Below are 22,152 nucleotides of genomic sequence, written 5' to 3'. Positions count from 1 at the left end.
GTTTCTTTCCTCACTGTACTGTAGATATATACTGATAAAATGTGAGATTTACTGTATGGACATTGTACCTGTAAATGGTGTCTAAAGGGGAGAATGATCATTTTCCGTGGACTTTGTATTGCTGCTTCTGGACTTTATCTGATAATGAATACAACATCTGAGTTGTCATGATAACCTGGAAAGAGTGATCTATATGTCCTGCAATATAGATTATTTATTGGACATAATGGGTTACCATAGGGACTTCATGTCTTCTTCTAACTATAGGGCTTTTTTGTCCCTCCTGTTACAAGTATTAATGTGCATGTACACTCGTAAAATGTTGCAAATTTTCAACCCAGACCCACTCCTCAGCAGCTGAAGAAAAGAGGGACAGGCACAAACTGACACCAGTGAACTGATTTAATTACAAAGAGGAACCCACAGTGACAAAACAAGAACAGCTACATACAGGAAGTAACTCTCAGACTGAAACTGTGACAACTGAGCAGGATGTCAACCAGACCCGGAGATAAACAGAGTTATGACCAGGTGGCAGCATGTGGGTCTGCCACGTTGTTTTCCCTCTCGTAGACATCCGCAACAAGGCAAACATAAAGTTTTGGAGCCAACATGGCTACCGGTGAAAACAGCCAGCTATCTATTCAGTCGCTCTGGTGACAACAGAGGCCATCTTGTCTCCTTTTGGAAAGATGACAGTTATAATTTAAATGTGACTGACAGCGCATGCCAGAAGGAGAAAAAAAAATACAAACAAACCTTACACAAATATATAAAAATATGCCATTAGATTCATATCAACAATTGAGGGCCGTGGGTGCACTATTTACAGAAAAAAGGCAATATATACCAATATTTACAACAATAAAGACTTCGTCCACATATGGGCATGAGGAGGTTAGTTACAAGTTGCTTAGAGTTACAGTGATGATAGAATGAGTTTCATGTGATGGTGAGAGTGAAGTATAAATCTTCTGTTCCTTTAACTGGCACACAACATGCTTATTTCTCTCGATCAAATAGTCAAATGAGCATGGGGATCAGTTTTACTTCATATCTAAGAGCGTGTATGTGTGTATAAAATGAGGAGTCAGTTTAATTTCACTGGATTCAACACCAGAAATGTAAAAATATATTCTTAAGGCAAATATTTTTTCTGATTTTAAAGAAAATCTACTAAACTTCCTGAATCAGCTGAATTGAGAGTTATTTATTCAAACTATGTTAGTGATTTGTTGTAGGAAAACATGAGTATGGGTCATCAAACATACTTGTCATACTGTTTTCAGCCTAGGACACAAAGAAATTTTGTGACACCCAGAAAACACATTATTGACCATTGAGAGGTCATGACCCTCACAGTTTGAGAAACACTGCTCCAAAAGTGCAGGTACAAGCACAGATTGCACACAGATGTTGCTCTAAACACCCACAATTTTTTCTTTCATTGTTCACAGAAAACAGACTATTTCCATTCGGCAGGGCATTCACTCCCTCAGGCCCTACAGCCAGCATGGGTATACAGCATTTTCATAGGGTGGACTGACAGCTTTTGGCACTGAGAACATAATGTAAGAGTTGTTGTGAATCATACAGAACATAAAAAAACAAACACATCAGAACATGTCAGCTAAGTTTATGTTAGAAAACATTAAAGGAATAATTTGACATATTGAGAAATTAAATGTCTCAGAAGCTTTCCTTCTGAGAGTTAAATGAAAAAATGGATACCACTCTCTGTCTGTCTAAATTAACATGTCATTTCAACACTTCTGTTTCTGTGTGAATTAAGCAAACGAGATGCAACATGTTAAATAGTGATTTTAGAGGTGCTACTAGGCAGAGTTGGTTACCTTTAGACAGAGCAGGCTTGCTGTTTCCCCATTTCCAGTCTTTATGCTAAGCTAAGCTAATTTGTTTCTAGCTGTAGCTTGATATTTACTGTACTGACAAGAGAGTTGTATCAATCTTCTCATTTAACACTCGACAAGCATATTTCCCAAAATGTCAAACTATTCCTATAACGTTTGTTAAAACTTCCGAACTTTCCCCCATTGTACTCTTCACAGGCTACCAAAAGCTAACTGGAATTTCGCTTCAATTGTTGGCAGAAAATCACAAACAAGCTCCAAATAACAGAGCACTTGCGGAGGGCTCGCACACACGGGCCTTTCCATTTTACAGAGGCAAAAAGCTCACTTAGCTAGTAAGCGGCTATCATAACGGCAAGCTAATCCTCTTAACTGTTAGCCCTTCTCACAGTGGAAGAGTTAACCGAATGTTGATGCGTTAAGATGTGGGAAAGCTGAGGTGAAGTGCCCAGATGGCTGGCAAGGTGGAGTGAGGCTTTCTAGGCTTGAAGGGATCAAAAACAATCACCGCTTAACCCCAAAGACTGAGGCTAAGGTGTGCGCAAGGACAAGTCAGAGTCATCCTTCACTTCCACAGACATCTGCTGTAGGACAGATGGAGAGCTGACTTTTCACTGTATGTGTGTGTGCTTGTGTGTGTGTGTGTGTAAAATGGCTTAACTTTTAGCCTTCTGAAGGCACATGCAGGTGCTCAACATTTGTCCTTCTGACCTACTCTGTATCTTGTGCACTCCTTTTCCTCACAAACACACATCTGTCTTGTTTCCAACGACAATCAATATTGAAATCGGTGTTTGTGTGTATGTGTTAGTGCATTAGTGGCGAAACGATACTTTTACTTGTCAAAAATGCTACAATATGCATTGTGGAGTTGAAAAATTATTGAAATATCAAGCAAATCTTACCATGAGTGGACTGTATCATTATTCCCCTAGTTTCTGTTTGCCTGAGCCCAACAACGCCTATCTATCTATTCTGGTAATCAAGCAGAGGCCTCCTTGTTCTTCAACTCAAAAAAAAAAAAAGTGAAAGCTACATCTTCTATAAATTAAGTGCTGTAAAAGAAGGCGCTAAAATCAAAAACCATAAATACTGTACATAACCATCGGAGTTAACAGAGCCTGCTATAGAAATCAGCAACATCCGTCCTGATTTCCTTCCTGACTAGAGGAACGCTCAACAAATTGAAATTCCATGGCAAAAGAAATCCTTTCAGATCCCTTAATGTCAAAAACTTTAACACATAAAAAGCTTTGGCATAGTCATGTTAAGGAGGAATGTCTCCAATGCACTTTTTTCCTACCAGACAATGGGACAATGCATCATCTACGATTGTGTCATCTTAAAACTGGCTGAAAAAATTAAATAAGAAAAACAGATATGACATGATTATCTGTGGAAAAAACACATAGGATATGTTTTTCACAAATGACTACTGATTTATCGAATGAAAGGTTGTGAAATGAATGTGTGTGAGTGTATCCATGTGTTTATAGTCTTGTTAGATAGCCTTGCCACATATTGCACTTAAATCATATTCACTCTCTTTCTACGTGATCAAGGGAAAGGATGATTTTAGCAGTCTTGCATCTATAAGCACTGATTGAAGAGTCGATGTTTTTACATCCCTACTTTGCCCAGAAAGGTCTGATCTCAGATCTGCCATTAGGGTTTGTTACCCAGGCATGTGGCTGGCCAATCAGGTTTAAGGAGCCAAACCAGTTCCTCTTTTACTCCTTTAAAAGCTTGTAGACGTTAACTGAATCTTTCTGCTAAGCTTAAAATCAACACAAATTCCAAATTCAGAAATCCATCAAACTTCAGTCTGTGTTGGTATGTTTCACTTAATTTCCATTCATTAGATATATTTTGTTATGACATGTGATTAGCTGGAGGCTTTTTGTTTTCAGTTCAGGTTAAGATGAAGTGATGAGGCAGTAAAGGGTTGATGTCCAAGTCCAAAAAAACAAAAACAAAAACAGAGAAACATGCTTTACTCATGTCTCATTTCACTTAAATGTCTTTCAACTTCCTGTGCAATGGCATCCTGCAGAGTCCAAATCCTCTTCCGTCCATCTTTTCTTCACTTGTTCTCACCTCACGTCCATCTGTCAAGCTTGAGGATGTGCTCAATACATTTTTTCCCTTCTCTGTCTTCTTCTGTCTCTTTCAGTGAGGGCTTGAGTGTAATGACCAAACGTAGAATACATCCAATGCCAAAAAAGCAAAAACACACACGCACTAACACCACTCAGTGTGGAACAACGCACGCCACCAGGAACATTAACACAAGAAAACTGGGTCCGAAGTGATCATATTCATTAGTAAGTCCAAGAGGGAGTTGACAGCCATATGCACATAGAGACTGGTGGACCGAGCAGAAGACTAAAACAACACCAAAAACTGTCCGATTGGGGGGAAATTACAGGACTTATGCACTGTTCTCAGCAAGAGGGAGGTTGCGTCAGGTTGTTCAAACTGGGGACGATTGTCTCAGACCCTCCAAAGCAAAAGATGGTTGGTACTGTCGTCCCGTCCGACTGTTTCACTGCTATTGGTCAGTCTGAAGTCCTCATAGCCATCGCCGCCGGATATGACTAGATGATTGTTTTTTGGAGGGAGGTGGGCGGAGGCTCTGCGGCGAGCGGAGTCACGCCTTTGGAGGCTCCCGTCAACTGTGCTGCTGCTCTGGGACTGGTTGCCTAGGAAACAGAGGAGGGGAGGCACAAGAGAGGTTAACACTTCAGACTTGAAACTTTGATTCAGTTCAGTTGTTTTTCTGCTGCATAAGTAGAGCGCACATAAAAACAACAATAAGTACCTGTGGAGTCAGGTGTAGGAGGAGGGAAGTTCATGTCAAAACCTTCCGGTAGTTCGATTGACGTGAGGAACCGAACGTGGCCCGTGTGTCCGTGAGCAGAGCCCATTGGCACCAGGGGGGATTTCAGTGTGCCAGCTCCAGTTCCTGAGGTCACTGCCGGGATCGCCAGTGTGAGGACCACCCCTGTAGAGAAAAACTAGCTTAAAATGTGCTTTTTGAGACCAAGGAAAAATATAGAGAACATGGCAAGAAGACAGTGATGATCCCAGTTTACATGAAACCAGATCCTCTTACAGCTCAGAAAATACTTTCCATGGAGGAAATTGAGTATTTTTAAAATCTGATTTGCATTCACATTTTCTTTCTAATTGATTTTATTCCTTTATTTAAAATCATAATTAACACCACAATTCACTTTTTTTTTGATGAAAACTAAAAATAATGAACTCTATTTTGTATACATATATTACTTTGATTTATTTTGATTTCTTTACACTAAAATTGTGTTTTTACCTGCACTGGTGCCGATCCACAGCAGATCTTTACAGGCCAGCAGAGCTGTGATTCTCAGACAGGCAGCCTTGTGCTGTCTGATGATCGCATCTGCACCTGAATGGAGAAAAAGAAAATGGAGAATGGGATGGTGATCAGGGGAGGATGATGAGAGGGAAAAGAGAGGGTTGGGAGGACAGTGCAAAGAGGGGAAAAAAGGTGAAGTTTAAAATTTAAGGAGCACTGAGAGGTAATGGACAGTTTGGAGTTATTGGAGAATTAAGTCAAAGAAAGAGAAAATAAGAAAAAAGCTTCTGTATATAAGTTGCTGCTGACATCTAGTTTATATAATGTCAAGAATCTTCTCTATCCAGGCATTTTTTTGTATCAATTCTTGTCTGTATGCAGTATTTATGCTCATATAAAGTCAATACATGTTTACCTGCAAGCATCTTGTGCACAGCCGGTGCCACATCCACCTCTGTCAGGCTCTCCCAGGTTTGAGCGTGGTACAATTTGACATGCGCACTGCCCTGCAACGCCAACCACACACCCTGACCGTACGCCACCATGCACGTCACGCACCGGCTGCTGTCTGTGCCCACCTGGAACCAGTGCTGAGATGGAGGAAAGAGGTCAGATTCTGTGATCCACATCTTCACAGCTCATCCATCCCTCCAACTTCTCTCCATATATACACACCATCCATCCCTCCACCTACCTCTTGTACCAGTGTAGTTGTGTTGATAATTAGGATTCTGTTCTGTGAGCCACACCAAAGCTTCCCTCCCACAGGAACCATTTTGGTGACAGGACTGCTGGGTGTGCCCAGAACTAATGTCTGAGAAGACTGAGGGTCCCAGAAACTTCCTGCAGATTGAGATTGACAGGGATTATATGGAGGGAAAAGGAAGAAAAAACAGACACATTTTTAAGTGGTTTTCAACTTTCTTCATCTACATTTACAGAGCAAAATCTTGAGCTGAATGCACTTTTGTCAGTATTTGGAACCTTCACTCCCAGTGGGTGCAGACTAGCAAGGCTATATGCTAGCAGCAGTTTGAAAACACACTTCAGCTAGCACTGCAATGATTTTATTTAAATGAGCAAAAAACAGCCATATATCTGTCCTTCCTACCAACTCACCTGCTTCTCTCTGATAGACTATCACCTCTCCATTGGCCAACGACACAAACACTTTGTTGTCCAAATACCTGAAGGAGGCAAAAAAGGAGTAATGTGGAAATGATAAAGAAAAGAGAGGATTGAAGGAAAGCATACAAAGAACGAGATAACATACAATATATAACACATTTTTTGCAAAATCCTCACGTATGTTTCACAAGAAAATGTACAGATAGCAGAGAGAAGAAGTAGAGACAGAGCTCAACAGCAGACAAACCTAATAAGACACATTTAAAACCGGTTGCATCAAATGGATATCCATCCCCTTTTCTCTCCCAACTGCCCTATCTGAGTATAATACAGGATAAATTGCAGTAGTAATTTTGCTTTTAAAGACAAAGTTGTGTCCAAGAAGGCAGACTCACAGTATACATAGGATGGAAGCTGAGTGTTGTATCTTCATGCTGTTTTTACGGTTGCGGATGTTGTCTGAGGACTGGTAAACGTGGATGCTAACAGAAACAGAGAAAATTTGGTGATGAAATCAGTGCACCAACAAACAAGGAAGTTGTGAGTGTGATTATGTAGGTTTAATTTATAAAACCACACACCATCCATCTTCTGTGCCGAGCCACACGGAGCTCTGGTAGGCCTCTGGGTCGATGCTGAGCAGGTCCTCCAGGCTTGCTCTGGTAAACGAGCCCCGGGAGGAGCGGCGCATGGCGCGGCCGTCCATGGGGCTCTCTGTGTGAGCACGGCCTCCTCCACCAACCCCTAACATCCCCGGAGCTCCATAGGAACTTGCCACCGGGAACTCCTGTTCCTCCTCACTGCTGGTGGTCTCTGTAGCCATGTCTTTGGAGCCTGGAGCCTCGTCATCTTTGGGGGGAGATGAAAGAGGGTGTGAGAGCTTGAGAGAGACAGCGAGGGTGTATATTTGAGTGTGGGACTGGGGTAAACATTATACGACTGTTTTTACTCACTGCCATAGCTGGATGATATGGTGGAGTGACTGGCCTGACTCTGTAGGGTAGAAGAAGGGCTGGGTGAATCCTCATCATCAGTGTCATCGCTGTCAAATGGGACAAGCTCCGCCCCTGGTCCTGGAAATGATCAATTGATCAGTCTACATACACGCTGTGATTTTCATTTATGACGGAAAACTGTAGTACATACAGGTAGAATCCAAATAATTGAACTGAGAAACACGTTTGTTTAGCAGATTACAAGCAGACTTCTTTTCAAAAAAACGAACCTGTGGGTTGCTCCGTCAGCTCTAGCGATGAGTGAGAGATAGATATATGCAGCTGCTGCTGGGTGTGGCCAGGTGCTGCGGGGGGAGGGGCAGACTCGGATCCACGCTCCCTAAGAGGTGAAGAGAGATTGATTAATGGCACATCGGTGAGGTCAGGAACACAGTCAATGAACCACCAGGTGGCACTACAGGGTGATATTTAAGTATCTGCTTAAAGAAACTAATGTTTGATGTTTGAGCTCAGCACACTATAAATCACATACTGACTGTAGAGTTAAATGCAAGCTGTTCATTTACATTACAAGAATTAGAAACAAACACTTTAAGCTAATTTCCTGACTGACTTGTTAAAGATGGTAGGTTTGGATGCTTAAAAAAGGAAAAACAATCTTCCATTGATGAGGAAAAGGAGATTGAGGACACTCCAAATTAGGTTGAAAGATATAGTGATGAAAGCAATGGGACATATTCTTGTTTCACTTTTCATAATGAGACAAAGACATAAACAGACAAAGAGAAATAAGGCTTAACCTATTGTGGACTGCCTTGGATCTTTATCCCCCAGGTGAAAATTATTATTTGTCAAGGTATCCACTTAGAGTTATAGTGAGAGTCTATAGTCTAAAACTATTTCTGTTCAAACTCTGTTTTCATTTTCTGAGACTTGAGATGTGCAATAATTAGTTTTAAATTACTTTACAACTCAATGTAGCACATGAGTGGGGAGAATGAATCCAACAATTTTGAGTTATAACTGCAGTTTGACTTTAAAGCTTCGTAAATAACTTAAGTTTTGTGTGTGTGTGTGTGAGTGTGCACTGACCTCCCCTTCAGTCCTGGTACAGCAGCAATACAGATGATCCTCGCTGAGCAGACAGCGATACAGGCCTCCACTGTGGGCTCATCTTTGATGTTCAACAGACACACCTGGAGAAAAAAACGTCACCACATCAATCAAACTGCTTCAAAATTCAAGCTGTGCTTTTACCCCCAGCAGAGAGCACATGGAACAATCTGCTAGCCTCTCATCTACATACTGACTGATTTGTCGATTATTGGTACATATATTTTATATTTTCTCACCTGTCCCACATATCCATCACTGTTACACACCCACACCTCACAGCCACTGTCAGGGCAGCTGTGACTGGGAGAGGCACATGAAAACTGGAGACAAAAAAAACAATACATGAGTGGAGATGACTTTAATATCTCTGTAAGGAACAGTCTTTTACCTTCACATATACACACTTTATATAGAGTTAATTCTCTCACCTGCATTCCACTACGTGTCTTCATAATGGGAATGGCCTTCAGGAACTCAGGGTCCCACTGGTCCTTATTCATAGCTAAAAACACACAAGGAAAAATGCAACGGTGCACAGATGTTAAAATGACACCATTGCATCCCCATGCTGCTACTACTTCTGCCATCTTATTAGCAAGCCACAGTAAATAATGTTGTGTCTGACTATAAATCTTTTTCACAGACCTAGCTTCTTCTTGGCTTCCTCAAAGGCCTGTTCAAAGTTGGAGCGAGCGTCAGGTGAGGTGAACTCAAAGATGAAGGTGTTCTCAGCGGAGACTGTGGTAAACTCCAGCTTGGTGGGCAGGAAGGTCATACTGAAGGCCAAAGACTGTTTCTCTGACAGCTCCCTGTGCACCGAGGCCATCAGATCCTTTATCGCCTCATCTAGGGACTGAGAAAGACGGAGGTATGGAAAAGAAGAGAAAAAGAACAGATAAAAAAAAAAATTACTAAACGTCCAGTTTCTCTAATGGCTCATGTTACACCTGTACTGGGAAGGAGCATTAACAACTGACCAATCTGCAGGAGGATCAACAAAATTATAATATAACATATTGAACATATTAATAACATATTGATTTGAAGAAACCAAAATTTAAAAATAAAGGAAGTAATGCAACACAATTTCTCCTTGTGAATCTCACTGTTGATCATCAAATTGAAACAATTTATGCGACTCTCACAAAGTTGGTTTATTAAATTACAGACAAGATAAAGAATAGAAGAAGAAAGGATGGGTTGAGGTAAAAATAAACATGTACCTTCAGTCTGTCTGTCTGTGTGTGTGTGTGCGTGTGTGTGTGTGTGTGTGTATGTGTCAGTATGCAGTACCTGGTGTGGGAAGCTGATGGTTTCAGACAGTTTGCTGATCTGACCCAGTGTACTAAGATCCTCGTCTAATCGGCTAATCATCTTCTGGATGCTCTCCTTGTTTGTTGCCTGAGCGGAGCCTGGCACAGAAAAGCACAAACAGTCAGAGAAATAGTTTCCTTAAACTTTCCCCCCCCCCCCCCCCATATTTCAATTAAACGGTTAAAGAACTGCAAACTATAATGATAAAAACTAAACATCTGTAAGTTAACCAGCATATTTCTATATCTAATATTTATGCTGATGAATAAGTTGACAGTGAGGTTGACTTGATAGATCAAATTTGATTAACTAATTTCAGACTTCTGGTCTCCACCAATGAAAATTTTTTTAGATAAAAGATATTTGAAATTACACAGGGTAATAAGACTCGTACTAAAACAAAGGAAAGAAAATAAAACAAAAATGTGATCTTAACAAGGAGCCTTACTTTTCACCACCTCCACGTCCTCTAGAGGAAGCTTCCACAGGAACTTGTATTTACTGGACGTATCAATCACACTCGCAGCAGAGTATCTGGGAGTGAAAGAGACAGATGAGGACAAAAAAAAAAAAAAGATTGTCAAAAAATCTGTATATCCATTGTTAAACACCAGGGGGCAGCGTGGTTAGGAAACTATTTTGACAATGTCTGTGTTTGTGCATGTTCCCCCACGCCCCTGTAAGTGTGTTTATGTTTGTGTGTCAGTGGACTGCATACAGGCTCATGGAGCTGCGTCTTAACGAGCCAGACTTCCTCTTGAGAGTGGTGCAGATGATTAGATCACTGAAGAGGAAGAGAGAACGGTCCTTCTTCCCGCCCACTGTCTTCTACAGACAGACAGAGAGAGAGAGGAAGCAAGTCTTAACTTGGTAACAATCAAAGTTACAATGCAGTATTAGCAAAAGTTAAAGTTTGCGAAAAAGTGCACAAGGTATTTTTGTCATTGTATTGTTCTATATTTTCCAAAGGATGAATCTCAAAATGATGACACCAGTGTATTTATTTCATCTGTCAATTCAAAAACGATTTCTTACCGCCTCCATGACAATTTCCTGTCTCAGAAACTTCCTCTGGGGGTTCAGAATCTAACATAAATAAACACAGGGAAGGGTAATCATCACTTAAGTCCATAAATATGTGTGTAAACTGTGCCAAATCCCACTCTTTTTGAAGGAAATCAACTATCATAGCTGTGTAAAAGCTACAACCATTGGGAAACAGGAGACTGAAAGTTCATGTTTCTTCTGCCCCACAATCAGTTGAAACTTACAGCACAATTCAGATGAGTGAACAGCTGCTATAAACAGATGTTTCTCCTCATAAATTTACTGTATAATAAATATCTCACATGTTCGACACCCTCTATATGCGCCTCGATCTCCTGGATGACTCTCGCCTCCCTCTCCGCCTCCTCAGCGGAGCGACGGCCCTTATTGATCTTCTCAGCCAGTCGTTTGATGTCCCTCTGGGCGTCCAGCAGGAAGGAGTGGTCCGGGTGGTCCTCTTGAGTGTGCTTGAGCAGGTCCTACACACAACACAAACATATTCAGCTTCTTTTACACAAGCTTCTTACAGTATACAGAAAAAAGACTGTTATCTTTTGAGATAATTCACCTTAACCAGCAGCTCATATCGAGGGATCCTCTGAACCGGCTTAATCATCAGATCACCCAGAGCCTGCTTCTCCTTGTTCTCACGCATGTTTTGCTGTTGAAACAAAAGATAAAAGAAAGATGGAGATAGGGCGTGGATATGAGAGAGTGAGAGAAAATAACTGAGACTGAAGTGAGCCCCAGATGATTGATGAAATCAGGTCAGTGTTGCGCTTCACTTCCCCAGCACAAGATGGCGCAGCAGTTTCACTGTCAAAACCCTGCCTGGCGTTAAGTTCTTTGTGGTGGTAAACTGAGAGCAGGACCAGGACATGACGGGTTTTTGTGGTGCCTGATTACATTTCTGCATCTGAACTCTTGCCTCTGCAGCCAGCTTGTGCAGTTTTTCCCATACATGTATTTCTGGTGGCACACCGCAGTATCAAAGTATACAACAGTGGTCTACCAAATTTAACTGGACATAGTGCCAAAACATCCCCAGGTTTTTAAGTGGAATTATCCGGTTGAGTTGGTTTAATGAGAAGACTTGTAGAACATTTCATGGACAATAATTTGTACTTACATACAGCTCCAGAAACAGGAGCGACCCAGATAAATACAAAAAACTAAGTAGTGAAATATAAAATCTTTGTCTCTGGCGTCGTGAGAACAATTGAGATCCTCCAGAGCTAAAAAGCAGAGGAAGAAAACATGTTTCTTAGATAAAATTTGATACCGTTTGGATCAGGAATTACATTATTAAGTGGAAATCTTGATTTGATTTTAATAGGTTGGTGTATTTCCATTTTGATTCATTCATTTATAACCAAGCACATAACTCTGGATTCATAAGACTGATCCCAAAATCCTGTAAGTGTAGCGCAAGAACAATCAAATATCTATCTTTGAAAGACAAAAACTTCTGGGAATACCAGCATGAACAAACAGGAGGAACACGACCACAGTGGGTATACAGTGGATAAATTCCTCTTAGGAAATGTTATGTTTATGTGTTTCTTTTGAGAGTTTCAGGCTGTAAAAAGCTGGTTAAAATGCCTTTCCACTAGATCAGGAAAACACTATAGACTGGTTTACACCTTTTCAAACAAACACATCAGAACAGCTGCTCGGAGGTTACAGCACATCCTGTGACTCACACGGACACTCACCTCCAGAAACTTGTGAAACGCTGGTTTGGCCTCCTTGGCAATCCTCACAGCATCTTTGGCGTTGAGAAAGTTGTCAATGTACGCTGAATACATATTGGCAAGAGTCTCTTTGGAGAACTGGAGAAAAGAAGGACAAGAGGGTATTAAAGTTATTATGTGTATAATTATCTTTAAGGTTTCTGTTTACAGAAAAATGAACCAATCCAGATAAAACTTGGTTAAGAAGAGAGCTTAAGAAGTATGAATATAAGACGATCGCATTCTACCAACACACCATAATATATCTCACCTGCTCCAGGATGGATATTCTTCAGGTACATTGTTGCATTTGGGTAAACCATCAGGAAAAACAAATATTACAAATAATAAAAAGCTAGAGCTGCATCTCTATTTTTGGTTAACCTTAAGCTAATTATGTGTGCTCAGGAGCTACCATTCAGCACTTGTTTGTGTCGCTGTGTAATTAAATCATACCTGCAAAAAAGAGCTGTAATCGGAGAGATTATCAAAGAACTTTTGGTGTTAGTGGTGTTCAGTCTTTCTATCGGTCTGGTTTTCTTTCTCTCAAACAAACACAACTACACGCATACATACAGATGAATCACCCTGACCTGCTTTCTTCTCACAAAAAGAGAGCTCAAAAAAAAGGAGATGAACAGAAAGAGAGAGTGTTAACAGACAAAACGCACAATGTGGCGCCTTCTTTAACATCAGACAGTCAACGGCTTTCTACTCTTTCAAAAAATGAACTGACCCTTTTCTGTTCCTCCTCCCTGTCTTTCTCTTTCCCTTTTCTTATCATCCATCTCCCAGTGAATTCTCCTGTCTTTATTCTCCCTCTCCCCAGTCTTTGAGCAGGGACAGAAAACAGCACAATAATGTCTGGGACAGAACTTAAATGCTCTTTATCAGAAGCTCTGATAAGGATTTTTCTGACAATAATATATATTGTTGTCAAACGAATCATGACGGTGAGTAATCTACTCCTAAACCTTAATTACCTTTAAAGAAAAACATTGCTAGATAGCAATCCCAAATAGCATGTGAATAACTTAATGCTCTGATTTATATTTTTAAATTTTTCATTTATTTATTTTATATTGTTTGGTGTCTCTGAAACCCTCTACTTTGTCTGATTCTTGAAGAAAACGAATGTCTGCTTGCATGGTTGAATTCGACAGTTTTTATTTCTTAGTTTCCAATATTTCTTAAACCAGACATAAAAGAATTTGATTTTGCTGTTTTCTAATGTTATTGTTGGTTGATTAGACCCGGAGCACTGCACTTTCCATGATTTACAGATGAATAAAGTGAACGTTGAACTTTGGACGCCTGTCTCCATCTTGATAAAGGTTGCTGGATTGTGAAAACATCAGAAACTAAGATTGAAACAAGTCTAAGACTTAACAGTGCTACCCCTAACAAAGTCTATTGAAGTCTATAAGTTGTATATTATAAATAGATTCGAAAATTGTCAATAAACCAGACCTATTGAAACTACTTAAATACAGTAAGTATTTTTGACTGACGGGAACATTGTACAGTCTGTATCTGTGTATCAAAATCAGGGACATGTTTTCAAAAGTGTCCAAGCTAAATTTAGAAAATTGCATTCTAGTCTGGGAAAGAGACTTAATGAAGCATGCCAGTAGAGTCTAAAATCGTCGTATTACATCAAAAACAGCCCTGCGACATATATTCTGTTAAATCCTCTGGATAATATGCCTTACAGTCAAGGCTCTATTAAAATATAAAATACTGTCAGTCTTTTCCTGGATGCATGAAGACGTGCAAATAAGATTACATATATCTGTTTGAGAGGGAGGGAATCTGAGACATCTTAAAACCATGTCTCATAACAGCACAGAGTGCAACAAAAGAGGACAGAATTATGAAAATGTCAAAAAAAACAAACAAGCATTGAATCAGTGTTATCAAATCCTTCTATTATGATATTTTCCAGAGATTTAGAGCTGCTTGTGAGAGAAAGCTGCGATCAGCACAAACACAGAGACGTTTCCCACAAACTGTGCAGCAGTGACACAGCAAGACAGCTAAATCATCCGCCACTTTACACAGACCAGACCTGAACAAAAACACTCTGCCCCGTGTGAGGCTCGAACTCACGACCTTCAGATTATGAGACTGACGCGCTGCCTACTGCGCCAACGAGGCCTGAAGCACACTGCAGCTGCTGCAGCTTTAAGAGCTGCAGCGGGAGGAAAGAAGGGGGGGGAGGGGAGGAGTGGGGGAGGGTGGCTCAGTCTGAACACTGTGGAGGTCTGACTGCAACAGGAGAAAAACTCTGCATTCTCAAGTTTTGCATGTAAATATTTCCAGTTATGTTCTACTATTTGTATATTCTTATTTTCTCTTTAAAAGGATAATCCACATATAGCAACATATTGCATTATACAGTATTATGAAACTGTGAAATCTCTGGAGGTATGAAGTGTTATAAATGAGGTAATTCAATTTTGTTATGTAATTTTTTTGGGTGATCTTCTTTGCCTCGACCTAGATTCAGCAAGAGATTTCCTCGTCTTTTGACAAACTGCAGCGAGAGTTTTTGAGACAGTTTCATTCAGCAGTAGGGGGCTGAGAGTGATAACAATGGCATTAGCATAGCAAGAGAATGAAAGGTCTTCCAGTCAGTGAGATACAAAACCTGTTTCCAAACCGCTTTCTGGTCTATTGGTCTCGTCTATGAAGAAACTGGTGTCTTCTGCCATGAATTTCTGCCTGTATGTTTGTTCAAAGTCTGTTTGAAACCGTCAGCCAGGATTGCAGCTCTTTTCTCTTTCAAAACCTGACATTTAGCCCACCACTGACGTTTCAAGAGCACATGTTTTTCAACGTCTAGGTTGCAAGCCACCCTTGGGTCATGGGAAATTTTAGATGGGTTGACACAGGGTCACCGGGAAAACAAAATATTAAACTAGCGCTGCCAACTATAGAGCATCTCTCAATAAAACATATTCCCCTCACTTGGCCCTGCAGTCAATAATGCTTTTTAAAGATTGTTTATTCATTCAAGCTCAAGTCTACAGTGAAATATATTGCATGTCATGGCATCTGTGCAAGTTTCTTCACTGCTGCAGCACAGTACATTGTAAAGGTGTTTTAGAAATTAGATTGCCGTAAAGCATTTAGAGAAAAAAACTTGCATGAAAAAGAGTGCTATTAAAAACTATCAGAACTTCTGGACATTACATTGTCTTCATCCGGGCAATTATTTGCAGGTGTAATAAAAAATAAGCACAATAAAATGGGCTCAGGGTCTTAAAGGCTTTTATGGTTTGCTGCTGTCAAGGATTAGGAAGTGCAGAGCCCTTATTCTAAGTAAGGGTTTTTCCAGTCACTGGTTGATTCTCACTTGAGGATGTTCTGCTGTGCTCCATACTGTCGTCACATAACACAGATGTTAGCATATGCCCACGTATCTCTCACTCATCACAGTCTTATTGTTTCCTTGACAAAGGCGGTTCAGAGAGGTTAACTATCTCACACTCTCAGCCTACATGTCACATACAGAGGCTAATAATACTAACATATGCTGAATACATGCTCACAGCACAAACAGGAGATCTGAATGAAATCTCTTCAGCCAGGATGTGCGTTTACATGCATTCAAGTGACCTGGTTACAGTTGGCTTTCTGCAGTAAATTGTAAGCGTCATATAAACGAGAGGTATCTGTTATCAGTGTAGGGGATTAGAGAAGCCTGGTTTTCCTTGTAGGAATTTATTTTGGTCATACATGTGGGTAACCAGGCTTTTAAATCTTCTTCTTATGATTTAACTGCATATGAGCATGAGCTCCATGTCTGTTAAGAGTTAAAACTTTTTGTCATTTTTAAAGACAGCAGAAGTGGACGGATATCATTTTTATTGTCAGCTCTACTCACCGATTGGATGAGGAGGTGTCCAACGGTCTGCCGGTCGTGCCATTGGCTGACGCAGCCAGCAACCTGCTCCAGGAAGTGCTCGTGGTGCTCCAGGATCTCAGGGATCTGATAGAACATCTCGTCCACCAGCAGTGGGTCCACTATGGAGCCGCTGTCCGGCTGTTTGAGAGGACGCATGTAGCCCTGAGGGAAGAGAACAACCACTTAATAACAGACACCATACACCATTAATTATGCGAATGGTATTTAATACTTGTTTCACCACCTTGAGATATTATATTATTATTTATTGATAGGTCACATTTTTTCAGCACTTATCAGCAGTATAAGAGTAATTCCTAATGACATTCAGTCATCAATGAACTATATAAGCAGCTGAAAGTGGATGGATGGATGGATTAACCAATTAAAAATAATTTAGGATTCAGTTTTTACTAAAAGTTGTAAGTGAACCTCAAGTTAGGTGTTCTTTGTTTGCTTGTTTTGTTTTTTGGTTGATTCCAAGGTTAAGAATCAACTTTCATGCTCAAATTTGTAGTTAGCTCCATTTCATATTTTCCTCAAAACTCTGTTTATATATTCATACTCCCACTTTCATTTTCCTCTTCTAACAACTGATATTCAACTGATACTCAAAGTAATCTATAACGATTTTAATACTACTAATAATAATACAGCAAAACTAAACATAACTTTCCCTCCTTTTTGCAACATTATCCTGGAAACAGCAGCCTTAACAAACATCTTTAGTATTTCTCCACATGAGCATGTCATAAGCATGTCTTTTAATTAATATTTTATAGGCAGGAAGGAGAAGCAGAAACAAACTAGCACCATACTCTTAATATATTCAATGATAGTGCCTGTTAATGAGTGAATGAGTGCAAAGATGGAAAGAGGGACGCTGTCCTTTTTCCATCCACTGCTTCTCCAGCACTCCAAGTCTACAAGAATGTTAATATTGTTAGAAAATGTCTTTAAATATTTTGTTGCTAAGCATCCTCCCAACACACAAACACAGACACACACACACACACACTCGACAAAGTGTTTATACTTCAGTTAGTGTCACCCTAATTCCTGACCGTCAGCCCACAGTATGTCAGATGTGTTGCACACACTAACACATGTAATTGACCAGCAGTGGTGGTTAGTTTGTGTGTGCTACAGGTGTGAGTTCTGGCAGCAAACGTTGCTTGTGCTGAAAAAAAAAAAAGCTGTTCAACTCTTTTGAATGTAGTCTATCCAACTCTCTGTGTTTGTGTGTGTCCGTCTCTCGATTTGACATAAACACACACCCACATGGCGCTCCATGGGCTGTGTTAGGAGTTCACTTGGCACCTCGGGTTTCTTTAATCCATATTTCATCACACACGTCCACCCATAAACCACCATGAGGTCATATTGGGTGAGTATTGGGTGGTACATGTCCTCAATCATCCATCTATGTATCCATCCATCACCCTCTCTCCCTCTAATTCAATGTCAACAATACTAAAAAATGATGCTAAAAACAAAGAGGCTTCGATGTTGATTCGATAAATCAAATGTTGATTCAAATTATAATCTCTGGTGACACTTTATTTTAAATCAATCAGAAGAAGTTTTCTTGTTGTCTCATAGACTGAGACATACTGCACGCACACCGAGCAGCTCGACAGATGCAGGATCTGGTTATTCTCCCTCCGTTAAAGAGAAGGTCGTTTTCTATTCACTGATCTCAAAAGATTGTGGTGAGTGCAGCTGCGCCTTGTTTCTGGATCTGTCTCTGCTTTTTAATATTAGTGATATAAAGAGGCACTCTAGCAACTCATATAGCTGTTATGGGATCAACATTTTAATTGGCTATGTTTATTTTTTTCCCAATATTGAACATATGATTCTGGCATAAGCTGATGATATGACAGTAATAGCCAGATAAAGTAGCCTTAATTAGCTATTTTTGTTGTGTTATGTATTTGTAGTGGTTCATTAAAAGGTGAAGCCAGACACAAACAAACAGTGTATAGCTCCTTTGAAATGAGCTGAATCAGTTATACTAATGTTGATAGTTGATTTTAATTAGATGTAATTGCAGCGATGGAGGCCTTGCAGCCATGTTGCCAGCAGTTTGGTGATATTGCTGTAGTGATTTTCACCAGGTGGGAGATATCATAGCTGTGATATCTCTGACTCAGAACTACAAGTCTGAAGCTGACGTGAGTGTTTTTTTCCTCTCAGCTGCTTTGAATGATATGACATGAATGCAGCATTAGCCATGTTGATGTAACTGTCATGACAAACCAAACTGGATTCAGAGTAGTTAACATTTAAAACTTTGACTGCATATAATTATATTCCATTACCCTTCTCCTTTATTTTCTTCTTCTCCTAAATCTATTTCCATTTCTTTTTCTGCCTTTTGACTTGGATCTCAAGGTGGGGGGGGTGACTCTGACACCCTCCCCATCAATCCATTAAACTTGAGGGAAAATTTGGAGACTCAATTTGCTCTCTAAAATAGAGCATAACAGATGTGACCCTGATGCCTCAGGAGCTATAAAGTCCAGTCAGCTGTGCCTGACTTCGTGACACATTTAATTTGATGACTAAACCAATCTGTTGGTTAAAATACCTGAACTGAAGAGAGTTGGAACAAAGAAGGGTTTTTAGGATCTTTTTAAAGCTATCGTAATTAATGTTGTGTGTCCTTCAACTAATTTACGCTTGGAAATACGGCATTTTACATAAGAGACCTAGAACTGGAACTGCTAACTTTATCAAACGAGGAAGCTTCAGTTTCTACTTTTTATTCAGACGGACCCACATAGAGCATGATCAAGTGAATTAACACATTTTTAATTAGCCAATCACCATATGATTTGTTTGACAATCTGTAAAAAGTATAATTCATCAGCAAATGCTTATTAAAGACAGCAGCATCATTGAGTTGCCAATGATGTGACTATAATTGTAATGATAAAAGATTACTTGCTCATTCACTAAAAAAAATATACTGAATGATTGAAAAAAAAACAACTGGAAATTTCTTAGTGGACAACGACCCTAATTACTGATTGTTCGAACAATCAGCTACGGGAGGGCAGCTCTAGATAACCTCTTTTTAAAAAAATCTATTGCAGGAGTGTTCCAGTCATTTTGTGGGTGGACATGTGATGAGGTGGCAATTTGGGCTTTTTTGGCTCCAAAAAAGTTCTCTTCCTGTATCAAATGGTGCAGGTAGGTTGGGAGTTTAATGGAAATTTTAAAGCTTCTACTGGCATTAATTGTGCACTAACATGTATTGCTGCTTATTTGCGAAAGTATTCTATAGTACAGTTGCTCTTTTCTAGAGCACAGAGAGGAGAGTGTCAGGTAGGTGAGAGAGAGAGTGGAAGATGTGTAATATCCATGTAGGTCATGAGCCTCATACTGTGTGACTTGAAGATTCACAAATGCACATTTGTAACAGGTCTAGTTTCATGTGGTGCCCATCTTTTGACAGATATGTTTTTACTGTACCTGACCTGATACTGACTGATGTTTTATTTGGATCTTTATGCATGTCCAACCTCAGCGGACTTAGCTGCATAGCAAAAGTCGCATATAGTTATTCACAGAAACCTTCCCGAGTCCAACAAAAGAAAAGTGCATAGAGTTAGTTTTCAAACCTAGATCTCAACTTTGGACAGCGCTGCTGTAGAGCTGTCTCAGCTGAACCACATCTGACACCCTCCTCCTTCAGGGATATGCACTTTCACTGCTGTCACCGTGGTAACACTTACTTCTTTCCCTGTGTCACCATGGGAACGCAGCCCAGGATTATTCACTTTGTGGCCACACACACACACACACACACAGAAACACATGCATAGGGAAAAGCACTGCAAAGTCAGTCTGTATGTGCACACTTGCAAACACACACTGTCTGCCCACACACACAGCCAATGGTGACAGGTTACACATTGCAGGGTGATCACAGGTAGAAAAAGAGAGGGTCGTATGTGTGTGTGTGTGTGTGTGTGTGTGTGTGTGTGTGAAAGAGGGACGCAGCTAAGATTTGGGGTAAAGGTTAGTGAGCTCTTGGAACAGAGATGGGTGTAGGGTATAGAAGAGAGAGAGAGAGAGAGAGAGAGAGAGACTGTGTGTGTGTGTGTGTGTGTGTGTGTGTGTGTGTGTGTGTGTGTGTGTGTGTGTGTGTGTGTGTGTGGGCAGATAATGCTGATGACAGTGAGATGTGATGAGGTTAGCAGATTAGCCTGACAAGATGAATGACAATAAGTGGATTACATAACACCTTGGTTACCTATATTTGTTATTCATGTCCTCAGCAATATATGAATCCACAGTGGTGTGTTTGTTTTTGTGTTACTTGTAAGAACGGAGATGTAAGAACATCTTCCTCCCCACACACTGTGGATGTGTGTGTGTTTACCTGTATGAGAGTGCGTAGTGACTCCACATATGACTGTTCTGTATCCAGGAGTGTCATCATCACATGTCTCCTCATGTCCTGTGAAGACAGGAGAAGAAGGTCAATCGTTTCTTCATATAGATTTATCTTTCTCACTAACTGAGTTATCTCATATATCTATAACAATATCCTACTAGGGATACAAAACATGAAAATAACATCAATTCCTGCTGAAATGTAATGCTCTAAATGTTTATAGGCTTGGCAAAAAAAAGAGTATATATATCTCAAATATATGTATTTCAAAAATCCACAATCTAACTTTTTGTAATACACTGTGACCTTGAAAAACCTTGTAAGGTCTGAGAGATTTAATTAAGTTCAGTCCAATTTACATTTGCAAGAACCAAGGTCAGATATCAACTCTATGTGTCTCTGACAAGACAGAGGTCTTACTGGATTTATTCTGCAGTCGTGAATTATATATTAGTGGCCTAGTGGTTAAGATGCATATCACATACAGTCCCAGTCAAAAGCAGAAGGGCACACCTTCCCATTCATTTGAATGAGAAAGTGTGTCCAAACTTTTGACTGGTACTGTAAATGCAACATCTCTGGTTATTTTCTGGCTCAGGACCTTTGTTGCATGTCATACATTCTCTCTCTTTCTCTCCCTGTTTCTTGTCTGTAACTTCACTATGAAAAGGTTTCTGTCAAGGCAAAAATACCCCAAAAAAGACGGGAAACAAAAGAAAATTTGAACTATTTAATGTTATTTGTTCTTCTTGTTCTTCTTTCCACTCAAAAGGTGTCGAAACTCTTTATGGTTACAATACACAACGACAGAAATGGGACAAATAATCATCTGGGGACAACTAAAAATTATTTAAGTTTAAATAGCTGCAATAATGTCTGATTCTGCTCTATTAGTCTACATGACAGCAAAATGTGAAATATCTCAAAGATAGTGGAGAGAAGCATCATAATGAAGCAGACTGACTCTAAAAAGTCACAGATGTTTAGATCAGCCTGTTTTTTTTAACACATATTGTACACAAACACACACTTGTATTAAAGCCTTTTTGGATTGCAAGAACCTACAGTAGTTCTGGTTTTAGTTCCCGGGTTGTAGTCCCTGACCCCTTTAAAGTCTCTGCTCCCAGCTTTCCTACAACCCAAGAGCACTAAGTGTGCTGCACTGTGTACACATGTTGCTGCAATTTTGAGGCTTGTGTTTGCCCAAACAGCACTGGTTGTTCCTAGCATCAATATTTTGAGGAGGGATGTTGTTGACGTTTGAGCAACAGATGCACAGCAGACTTCCTGCAGTCTATAAAGAAAAGATTATGAGACAGAGAGTGAATC

The 22,152-nt window shown here is 40.1% G+C and overlaps 1 protein-coding gene and 1 non-coding gene across 3 annotated transcripts in view; both read right to left on the bottom strand.

Annotated features, from left to right (window-relative positions):
* Nucleotides 1–384: 384 nt before the first annotated feature.
* Nucleotides 385–22,152, bottom strand: part of LOC121898463 (rho guanine nucleotide exchange factor 17-like) — a 73,772-nt gene continuing 52,004 nt past the window's right edge. For both annotated transcript variants that reach the window (XM_042413550.1, XM_042413551.1), the window contains 23 exons: nucleotides 20,809–20,886; nucleotides 16,395–16,577; nucleotides 12,488–12,604; nucleotides 11,341–11,433; nucleotides 11,075–11,251; nucleotides 10,761–10,811; nucleotides 10,444–10,553; nucleotides 10,174–10,259; nucleotides 9,705–9,823; nucleotides 9,057–9,264; nucleotides 8,840–8,913; nucleotides 8,648–8,731; nucleotides 8,388–8,491; nucleotides 7,565–7,674; nucleotides 7,293–7,412; nucleotides 6,921–7,188; nucleotides 6,735–6,821; nucleotides 6,331–6,398; nucleotides 5,906–6,054; nucleotides 5,627–5,801; nucleotides 5,206–5,301; nucleotides 4,693–4,875; nucleotides 385–4,573 (listed from right to left, as the gene is read on the bottom strand). In XM_042413550.1, coding sequence (XP_042269484.1) covers nucleotides 4,365–4,573; nucleotides 4,693–4,875; nucleotides 5,206–5,301; nucleotides 5,627–5,801; nucleotides 5,906–6,054; nucleotides 6,331–6,398; nucleotides 6,735–6,821; nucleotides 6,921–7,188; nucleotides 7,293–7,412; nucleotides 7,565–7,674; nucleotides 8,388–8,491; nucleotides 8,648–8,731; nucleotides 8,840–8,913; nucleotides 9,057–9,264; nucleotides 9,705–9,823; nucleotides 10,174–10,259; nucleotides 10,444–10,553; nucleotides 10,761–10,811; nucleotides 11,075–11,251; nucleotides 11,341–11,433; nucleotides 12,488–12,604; nucleotides 16,395–16,577; nucleotides 20,809–20,886 — 2,949 coding nt within the window. In that variant the 3' untranslated portion in view covers nucleotides 385–4,364. The remainder of the gene's footprint in view (nucleotides 4,574–4,692; nucleotides 4,876–5,205; nucleotides 5,302–5,626; nucleotides 5,802–5,905; nucleotides 6,055–6,330; nucleotides 6,399–6,734; nucleotides 6,822–6,920; nucleotides 7,189–7,292; nucleotides 7,413–7,564; nucleotides 7,675–8,387; nucleotides 8,492–8,647; nucleotides 8,732–8,839; nucleotides 8,914–9,056; nucleotides 9,265–9,704; nucleotides 9,824–10,173; nucleotides 10,260–10,443; nucleotides 10,554–10,760; nucleotides 10,812–11,074; nucleotides 11,252–11,340; nucleotides 11,434–12,487; nucleotides 12,605–16,394; nucleotides 16,578–20,808; nucleotides 20,887–22,152) is intronic.
* trnam-cau lies at nucleotides 14,590–14,662 on the bottom strand. Its single transcript has one exon. It is a non-coding gene; the product is annotated as a tRNA-Met (tRNA).

The sequence above is a fragment of the Thunnus maccoyii genome, chromosome 6 (assembly GCF_910596095.1).
Source record: "Thunnus maccoyii chromosome 6, fThuMac1.1, whole genome shotgun sequence".
NCBI lineage: Eukaryota > Metazoa > Chordata > Actinopteri > Scombriformes > Scombridae > Thunnus > Thunnus maccoyii.
This window is presented reverse-complemented; position numbering and strand designations above follow the sequence as displayed.